The 10,426-nt window shown below is 37.5% G+C and overlaps 1 protein-coding gene across 4 annotated transcripts in view; it reads left to right on the top strand.

Annotated features, from left to right (window-relative positions):
* lamp2 (lysosomal-associated membrane protein 2) overlaps positions 1-10,018 on the top strand; it is a 30,338-nt gene extending 20,320 nt beyond the window's left edge. The window contains exons 9-10 of one of the 4 annotated variants that reach the window (XM_061976667.1): positions 4,070-4,233; positions 9,316-9,463. In XM_061976667.1, the coding sequence (XP_061832651.1) occupies positions 4,070-4,212 (143 nt within the window). In that variant the 3' untranslated portion in view covers positions 4,213-4,233; positions 9,316-9,463. Of the gene's footprint in view, positions 1-405; positions 3,932-4,069; positions 7,400-9,315 lie in introns of those variants that run through there. The other 3 variants (XM_061976665.1, XM_061976666.1, XM_061976668.2) reach the window with 3 other exon arrangements.
* The last annotated feature ends 408 nt before the right edge of the window (positions 10,019-10,426 follow it).

A 10,426-nucleotide genomic window follows, 5' to 3' on the forward strand; every position in this document is an offset into this window, starting at 1 on the left:
AACGACAAACTTGTGTTGCAACATTTTGGTGTCACAGATGCCGCATTTCCACTGCATAGTACTGATCCAACTCTACTCGCCTCGCTTTGGATCGTTTTTTGTATCTTCCACTTGGAAATAGTCCCTCAAAAAACGCACTGCATTGAACGGTTTATCTAAGAGGAACTGCAGGCAGCACAGCAGCAAAGTGGAAAACTATGGAGCGTAATAATGCAGCGCACTGGAAAGCCTGCCTGACCGCCTACCAATAATTAAAACGTTTATTAAAAAATACGAATTTCTAGTATTGGAATTTTGCCAATAAGAAATGGCGAGTAGAGTCGACGTGAGATGAGTAGGTACTATGCAGTGGATAAGGGATCAAAGTCTGACGCGCCCATTAACTGACTCTCTTTTCGTCTGCAGCCCATGAGTGTCCATTGGATGACACCGGCATCTTAATCCCAATCATTGTTGGTGCTGCTCTGGCTGGCTTGATTGTCATTGTAGTGATCGCTTACGTGATTGGTCGAAGAAAGACCTATGTTGGATATCAGACCCTTTGAGAGGCCACTTTTGCAGATCACTCATCAAATATGGCAGGGAAGCCTGGTCCTTGGAATCATGTGCAATGAACTCAATTGGCTCTTGACAATTCACCCACCTTCAGAAATGTCTTTTCTTACACCCAAATGAATTGAAACATGCACAAAAAGCATTTCTTAGAATCTGCAGGGACAATCTTTTTTTTTTCTCAAGGACCAAACTTGTCTGCACCCCATTTTTTTATTCTGTTTTTTGTTCTCCAATGTTGTTGTTTTTGTTTGTTGTTTTTTGTGATAGAGGAAATGCAAAATATTGCTGTTTTAGTCCCAATCCATGTCAAATATAATGTAATCAAACTAAACAAATAATCTTATCGGCATATATATTGTTTGGACGGAACTTCAAAATCTTGCATTTGCTCTGCAAACACTCTGTTTCCTTTCACATGATTTAACCTCTTTGCACATTTTATTTTCCTTTTTCTTCTTTTTTGTTTGACTGATCATCTTCATTATCATTTACATTGAAAACAATGAATATTCCCTTCAGGATTTAGATACAAATCCTTCACAAAAGTACAAAAAATTAAGATAGTTTTAGTCTTTGCGAAACCAATCATCAAGGTATGGAAGGAAATGAGCAACATTAAATTTGTGTTGTTTTAGAATGTCCATCAAACCTTTTTGTTTCCCCCTTTGAGGACGTTTTGATGTGTTAAGCGGAGACAAATCTGGAAAATAATCAAACCTTAGCTGATGTACATCACAGCGTCTGCTGCTTCGAGGGTGTGCAGACACTTGCACAAGTCAGAAAATGTAAAGTGTTTTGCATACATGTGCTGGACACTAGGTTCTGAAAAGGGAAGTCGTTGTGTAGATACTACATTTCATTTAAGGTATATTTTCATATAATTGCACTAAGATGCTCTTTTACCTTGTGTTTCTGCATTTGTACTTGGAAACTGTGTCACGTGACGATGATGATGATATGCTTTGATCCAGGCTCTGAAGGCTGCAGTCAAGTTAATATGTAACTTGGTCATGTGACTAACTGCGTTAGTCTCGCTTGACTATCGTAAAATGGACAAATCCTAATTTGAGGTGCAGCAACACAAACTGAGAGTGAGTGCATGTTTCACATGTCGCACAAAACTGGATCATTCAAAATGATGATTTCCAAGATTTTTGTCACATTAGATAGGATTATGAATTAGTTGTAAATATATAGATTTGTTTCAATAAAATCACTAAATCCCAGATTGTTTTAATTCAAACATGCCCTGATTTATAATTAACTTTCTGGGGTTTCTGTGCACCCAAACCAAAATTTAAGGAAATAGCACTGCAGCCCTATTAGAACCTCAGAAGAAAAGGTGTGTGTGTGTGTGTGTGGGTGTGGGTGGGTGGAAGAGGGTTCTTTTTTGCATCGACAAGCCAGTTTGAATTTCGTGTTTTGCTCATTTGTAGACGTGCTGTCTTATTTGGTCCTAGGAAGGAGTATTAGTGCCGACACATTGGAAAAAAAAATAATATTTTATCTAAATTAAGTTAACCCAAATTATTTTGTAAATTTATGAGAAAAGTTAAAGTTGTACGAAAAAAGTCCTAAAGTTACAGGCAAAATATCGTCAATTAAGAGGAATAACCTTTTAAAATCACTAGATTTAATGTAAGTTTATATGGAAAGTAGTCTGACTGTAACAATAAACAACTCAAGTTATAGCAGTGCTTCTCAATTTTTGTTACGCCCGCCCTAGAGAGTAGAAAATATTTCTCCCCCCCATCTCCATCGTGACAATAAATAGTATAATTTGTCCATAACATTGTAGGTTTATTAACATTAAACCTTTCCTCGTCCCCCACCGTTGGTACACGTCATATTCCGGTACAGAAAAAAAAGCATGTTCCCCAAATTGAGAAGGACTGAGTTAGAGGATTAACATCGTAAAATTGCAAGGAAAAGTTTGTCAAATTACAAGAAAAAAGTTGTAAAGTTACAGGGACCAAATTGTAAAATCACCAGAGAGAATATGTAGGGGTATGAGGAAAGAAGTTTGACTGTAATTAAAAAAAGTCACGTTTGAGGAATAACATCATAAAATTGCGAGGGAAAAGTTACCAGATTACGACAAAAAAAGTCATTAAATTATAAGAATAAAGTCATGGGATAAAATTTGTAAAAAATGATGAGGAAGCAATTCCAACTGTAACAAGGGGGGAAAGTCGTAAAGTTACAGGAATAACATCGTAAACTTGTCGGACAAAAATGGTCGATTTCTAAGAAAAAAGTCTGAATGTTTCAAGCAAAAAATGGTAAAGTTACAAAGACGACAAGGAAATAAGTCTAACTGTAACAAAGGAAAAAGTTGTAAAGTTACAGGAATAACATCGTCAAATTGGCGGACAAAAATGGTCGGCTTTTAAAAAAAAAAAGTCTAAATGTTTCAAGCAAAAAATCGTAAAGTTACAAAGACAAGAAAATAAGTCCAACTGTAACAAAGGAAAAAGTTGTAAAGTTACGGGAATAACATCGTCAAATTGGTGGACAAAAATGGTTGCATTCTAAGAAAAAAGTCAATGTTTCAAGCAAAAAATCGTAAAGTTACAAAGACGACAACGGCATAAGTTCAACTGAAACAAATTAAGTCTTAAAATGACAGAAACTTCCCAAAGAAAAATGCCCGAATGTTACACGCAAAATGTCCTAAAGTTACAGGTATTAAGTCGTAAAGTCACAAGAGAATTTCTTAGTTTGAAAAAAAAAAATTCCAAATATAACAAAGAATGTCTCATGGTTACACGAATAACATCATTAGGACAAAAGTTACGGGTATCAAGAAAATGTGACAAGAATAAAATGTGACTATTACAAAGAAAACATGAAGAGAATAATGTCTCTTTAAGAGTTTTTGTAATATACAACTTGTACTAGTAATTGTACTTCTTTATGATCTCTGTCCATATAATAATCAGATTTTTGACTTAAAAAAAATGATTGTACTATTTTTGAAATTTTTTAGGCCTAAAACTCCTTTTTTATGTTCCAAGTGGGACAACTGTGTCGCCTGATTTTTTTTTCTCTCCTAGCATTTTAAACGTGACTTACCCAGGACTTTGTGTGCGTTTGAACAATTGCAGCAGAGCAACTTGTGTTGATATTTTCAGCTCTGCATTTTCTCACTTGTCAGCCGCGACTAAGCTAATAGTGCCTTTCCAGTAGAAGGGTTTGGGATTCCTTTTAATATTTGGCTCATCATGACGACTATATGTGTGTCTCCTGCAGCATGGCACGTGGTAAACAAAGGGAATGTGTGTGTAAGGTTGCTCTCACCACCTGGATCTCACAGTCTTGATCGTTTTTAGTTGTTTTTGAGATTCATGCAAATAAAAGTGTTGCTGTCCTGGCTCATCTGAGTATACATGTATTTATTTGTTGAACCTGTTTTGGTACTAACCTCTCGTTTACTGTTAACTCACCATCTTTTTCCCTACTTTTAATGTTGTGCCATAAGACGCTGACCTCTGCTCTCTTCACTTTCATCTAGCTGAGGAATGCCAGACGGACTCGGAGAGCTTCCTTGTTGCCGTAGTCGTCGGAGTTGCCCTGCTTGTTCTCATTCTTATCGTTCTGCTGGCCTACTTCATCGGGAGAAAGAGAAACATGGCCAGCGGTTACGAGTCTTTCTAGACACCTTTTGACACCTTTCTGGTGATTTTTCTTTTCTTTCTTTCCTCATTTTTAATCACTTAACCGCTGCCTGTGTTCCTCTCTTGTTGGCCTTGCTGTTTGGTGTTCGCTTTCTACTTTGATTCCACTTCTCAACCTCTTACTAATCGCCAGAATTTGGCAATTTGGTAATACAAATGTGATCTTTCAGCCAAAGCATGAGGGATACCACCCATGTCTAGGCAGAAAACCGAAAATAAGCTTGTTCAAGCAGTTTATTTTAGTATTAAATAAAAAAAAAAATTAAAAAAGTAAATAAAATAAGAAAAATGCTAAAAACTAGTGAAATTAACTAGATGCATGGGCAGATACTTTTACTTGATAAGGCATCCTACATTAACAAATTATCAGGACTTTTAAGATAGAAATAAGTATTTTATTTTGAAAACAAGCATTATTCAACTTGCGGTTCATAAATTACGTTAAGTTAAAGTACCAATGATTGTCACACACACTAGGTGTAGTGAAATGTGTCCTCTGCATTTGACCCATCCCCTTGTTCACCCCCTGTGAGGTGAGGGGAGCAGTGAGCAGCAGCGGTGGCTGTGCCCAGGAATCATTTTTGGTGATATAACCCCCAATTCTAACCCTTGATTGTCACACACACACTAGGTGTGGTGAAATTTGTCCTCTGCATTTGACCCATCCCCTTGTTCACCCCCTGGGAGGTGAGGGGAGCAGTGAGCAGCAGCGGTGGCTGCGCCCAGGAATCATTTTTGGTGATATAACCCCCAATTCCAACCCTAGATTGTCACACACACACTAGGTGTGGTGAAATGTGTCCTCTGCATTTGACCCATTCCCTTGTTCACCCCCTGGGAGGTGAGGGGAGCAGTGAGCAGCAGCGGTGGCCGCGCCCGGGAATCATTTTTGGTGATTTAACCCCCAATTCCAACCCTTGATGCTGAGGGCCAAACAGGGAGATAATGGGTCCCATTTTTAGAGTCTCTGGTATGACTCGTGCAAAAATGTATGTTAGTCAATGACTAAAAATAAGTAAGTAGCTCTTAAAACTAGAGAATATTTTAGAAATAAAATTTTAAATCTTGGCATGTGGCAAATAATTTACAGTGCATAAATATAGCACACATATCACATTTTGTGTATAGAAAAGTTCCTTTGCAGCCAAAATATGACTGGCTAGACAAAAACCGTAAAACAAAGCTTATTGTAGCTTCGTTTAGCTTAGCATTTTATTTTAGCACACATGTTGAGCATATAAATGTTTTCAAGCCAAAATATTTATGAGTGGTATCACCTGTGTCTGGACAGAAAACGTAAAACAAAGCCTATTGTAGCTTTGATTAGATTAGCATTTTATCTTAGCACACATGTTGAGCATATAAATGTTTTCAAGCCAAAATATTTATGAGTGGTATCACCTGTGTCTGGACAGAAAACGTAAAACAAAGCCTACTGTAGCTTTGATTAGCTTAGCATTTTATCTTAGCACACATGTTGAGCATATAAATGTTTTCAAGCCAAAATACTTATGAGTGGTATCACCTGTGTCTGGACAGAAAACGTAAAAGAAGCTACACGTTTAGCACAGCATTTTATCTTGGCATAATTGGTATAAATTTAGCAGACATTTTAACAGCCTTCAAATGACAAGATTTGATATTTTGAATGTATAAAAGTGCCAAATTTGAGTCATCCTACCTGTGTTTGGACAGAAAACGTAAAATAAGCTACACGTTTAGCATAGCATTTTATCTTAGCATAATTGGTATAAATTTAGCAGACATTTTAACAGCCTACAAATGACGAGATTTTATATTTTTAATGTATAAAAGTGCCTTTCAAGCCAAAATTTGAGTAATTCTATCTGTGTCTGGACAGAAAACAAAACAAGCCTATTGTAGCTTTGTTCAGCATAGCATTTTACCTTAGCATAATTGGCATACATTTTGCACACATAACGGCCTACAAAAGACTAGATCTAACATTTTAAGACTTAATGTGGTTTTCTAATCAAATTATGAGCGGTGCCACCTGTGTCTGGACAGAAAACGTAAATGACTCTACACATTTAGCCTAGCATAATTGGTATATATTTAGCACACATTTTAACAGCCTACAAAGGATTACATTTGACATTTTGAGACCAAAAATTTGCTTTTCTAGCCAAAATATGATTGGTACCATTTGTGTCTGGACAGAAAACGTATATGAAGCTACACGTTTAGCATAGTATTTTATCTTAATATCATTGTTGTAAATTTAGCAGACATTTTAGCAGCCTACAAATGACTAAATTTGACATTTTGAACATATAAAAGTGCCTTTCTAGCCAAAATATCAGTAATACCGCCTGTGTCTTGACAAAAAACATAAGAAGCCTATTGTAACGTCATTCAGCATAGCATTTACATTAAAATACATTTTGCAAACATTTTAACAGCTTACAAACGGCTAGATTTAACATTTTGAGGCTATTCATGTGCCTTTCTAGCCAAAATGTGAGCGATACCACCTTTGTCTGGACAGAAAACGTAAATAAAGTGAACATTTAGCATAGCATTTGTCTTCGCATAATTGGTATATATTTAGCACACATTTTAACAGCCTAAAAAAGTCTGGATTTGACATTTTGAGACTAAAAATGAGCTTTTCTAGCCAATATTTGAGTGGTGCCACCTGTGTCTGGACAGAAAACGTAAATGAAGCTACATGATTAGCATAGCATCTTATCTTAGCATAATTTGTATAAATTTAGCACACATTTTAACAGCCTATGAATTATTAGATTTAACATTTTGAGACTATTATGACCCCAAAAGGGACAAGCGGTAGAAAACTGATGGATTGTGTTTTTCTTGCCAAAATATGAGTGGTAGCACCTGTGTCTGGACAGAAAACATAAATGGCTCTACGCGTTTAGCATAGTCCATCCATCCATCCATTTTCTACCGCTTATTCCCTTTGGGGTCGCGGGGGGCGCTGGAGCCTATCTCAGCTACAATCGGGCGGAAGGCGGGGTACACCCTGGACAAGTCGCCACCTCATCGCAGGGCCAACACAGATAGACAACATTCACACTCACATCCACACACTAGGGCCAATTTAGTGTTGCCAATCAACTTATCCCCAGGTGCATGTCTTTGGAGGTGGGAGGAAGCCGGAGTACCCGGAGGGAACCCACGCAGTCACGGGGAGAACATGCAAACTCCACACAGAAAGATCCTGAGCCCGGGATTGAACCCAAGACTACTCAGGACCTTCGTATTGTGAGGCAGATGCACTAACCCCTCTGCCACCGTGAAGCGTTTAGCATAATATTTTATCTTAACGCAAATGGTATAAATTCAGCACACACTTTAGCCTACAAATTGACATTTTTAGACTGCCTCTAAACATAACATCAAACATTTTTATGAACAGAAAATGGTTACTTAGTAGAATTGTTTTAACCTTGAAATACTTTTTTTGACACTTGACAGTGTGTCATTGTTTAATCCTTAAATTAGCGTAGCATCAGAACCAGTACAAGTATTTGTCTCTAAAAAACTACCAACTCTTCCAAAGTTCTCTTATAAGCAAACAGACACGAAAACAAAACCTAAATCAGTTTAGAATTGCAAGTTAGTTTGGTATCATTGTTCAATTTTGTCTTTATACAAAGCTTTGCTATTTAGCTCAATGTTAGTTATAAATCGAGTCAAGCAAAATATAAATTTCTGTAAATCAACTGACTAGTCTTCCTCTCAGGGAATACAAGTCACTGGTCAATCCCAAATTCTTTTGGATGACATACTGTATATGTTGAGTAAGAAGGACCACCAAGACAGAACAGCAATATTATCAAGTTGTACTAAAGCTTTAGGAGACCAGCCCTTACAATGCGATAATAGCAGCATCAAGAAGAGGTCTAAAAATCTAATTGAAAGAGTCAGCTTATTTAGTACGAAAACAGCCCTTCCTGCCCAGAAAGAAATACAGCCTTTTGGTTCTACACCGATAAGGCTTCTTCCACAAAAAGGGAGTACATAATACTCCCAGCAGACATTCCAGGCCTTCAAGGTGAAACACAGAGTTCACTAACGAGCATAAGGAAAAAACACCAAGTGTACACATTGGAAAATATTAGCTGCTTTAAACATGACGATGGATAAAGAAATAAAATATATGCATTCTCCACACAACTTACTATTGATTGATTTAAACTTTTATTAGTAGATTGCACAGTACAGTACATATTCCGTACAATTGACCACTAAATGGTAACACCCGAATACGTTTTTCAACTTGTTTAAGTCGGGGTCCACGTTAATCAATTAATGGTAGTGACATTAGAAACTAAACTAGTGCGTCTCAATTATTTTCTGTTACGCCCACCACAGGAAGAAGAAAACATTCCATTTCCCCACTTAAAGTGCCAATATAAATAGTATCAATTGTCTATAAATTGTTATAAGTACACCTCTGCATAACTATGTATTCCTATTAACATTAAATAATACAAAAAAGCAAAAAAATATAGATCAACTTACAACAAATAACTTTAACATCCTTGTATTAAATAAACTCAATAAATAATCAATTCAAATTGAGGAGCACAAAATTTGTTTAGATTTTTATCAAAATGAGGATGTCTGGATTACAAGCTACAATGAACACGTTTTGTCAACATGATACTGATAAAGCATAATCCCCAAGGTCACACATGCCCGCCCAACTATTTCAGAACAACTGAACTAAACTAACTTTAGAATTTATTTTTTTTAATTAGCATCTTAGCTTAGCATAAATGTTAATTTTGTGTATTTATAAAAATATCTGTTAATTAATCTGTCAATTGTAAATAAAACACTGCTTTTATACTTTATTATCCACTTTCAACACAGCACTTTTCATTAATAGGGGTTTTCCCCAATGCTGAACTTTCTTCCTGTTTGTATGAAATAAGAAAAAATGTTAACTTTTGATTCCTTTTATGACTCATTTCCAGGGATTTTCTAACCACTGAAGATTTCTAACATTCCTTGCTTCCCTCTTGTTGCCCCCTGACAGCGAGCCAGCAGCACTAACCTCTGCTGTCTTGTGTGTTTGTGTGCCTATCAGCCCAGGAATGCTTCCTGGACTCTGATTTGAGCTTTTTGGTGCCCATGGCGGTGGGCGTGGCCCTCAGCCTCCTAATCGTCCTCGTGCTTATCTCTTACCTGATTGGCCGCAGGAAGAGTCGCACCGGCTACCAGTCTGTATAATCACGCTCCTCCGCCTCTCACCTTTCCTGAAACAAACGAACTAAAACAATCCTTTTCCTCCTTCCTGCACTTCAAAAAAAAAAAAAGAACCTTTAACCTTTGTGTATCCTAGCAACCGCCTCACCGGTTGCCCCATTCTTTGCCACTGGCTGAATCAAGTAGGCTGCATGTCCATGCTATGTACAATACTAATACTACTCTACTGTATAGAATGAATGAATGTAAACAGCACATTGACTTGAACTTTACCAGCACTGCAACCACACTTTTGGGAGAAAATATTTTTCTTGGTTTTCGCCAAAAAAAACAACTCAACTAGTGGATCCTTTCAAGGTAGAAACCAGCAATGTTCGATAGTTTAATGGCGTTCTCCTCAGCTCTGCACATTCCATCACTAACCAGACCCCTGACAGTTTTGTGCCTTTCCGTTAATTCACCATTCGACTGCTTTGCTTGAGAAGAATGTCTTATGTGATGAGCTTGTCTTTCTTAATGACACGAGGGGGAGGGAAGGGGGAGTGCGTCGCCGAATTGAATAAAAGTTTGGTTCTTGTTTTGTAGCGCTGTCGTCCTTTTTTTTCCCCTCCTCTTTTGCGGCGACCGATTTTAGTACACAGTGTTGGACAACTCGTGGATTATCACCTCTTGACGTACACGGCAACAGAGGTCTTTAACAGGGGTGCCTGTCCCCCCGGAGGTCCGTAGAGGTACTGCAGGGGGGGTCGTTAATTATTTACTTGATTGGACATGTTCTTTTTTCACAAATGTAACATGAAGGTTCACTGTCGTGTTTATGAATGGCATTGGCATGGACACCCCTACTCCCATAAAACAACTATTGTTGTTTTCATGTTAGCATTTAAGTTAGCGAGCCATTTGCGGAGTAGCTTCCAGATAGCAATTTGCAAACTTGTTGCCAGCGAGCGAGTTGCCAAATAGCGATTTGCAGACTTGTTGCTAGCTTGCAA

The sequence above is a fragment of the Nerophis lumbriciformis genome, linkage group LG16 (genome assembly GCF_033978685.3).
Source record: "Nerophis lumbriciformis linkage group LG16, RoL_Nlum_v2.1, whole genome shotgun sequence".
Taxonomy (NCBI): domain Eukaryota; kingdom Metazoa; phylum Chordata; class Actinopteri; order Syngnathiformes; family Syngnathidae; genus Nerophis; species Nerophis lumbriciformis.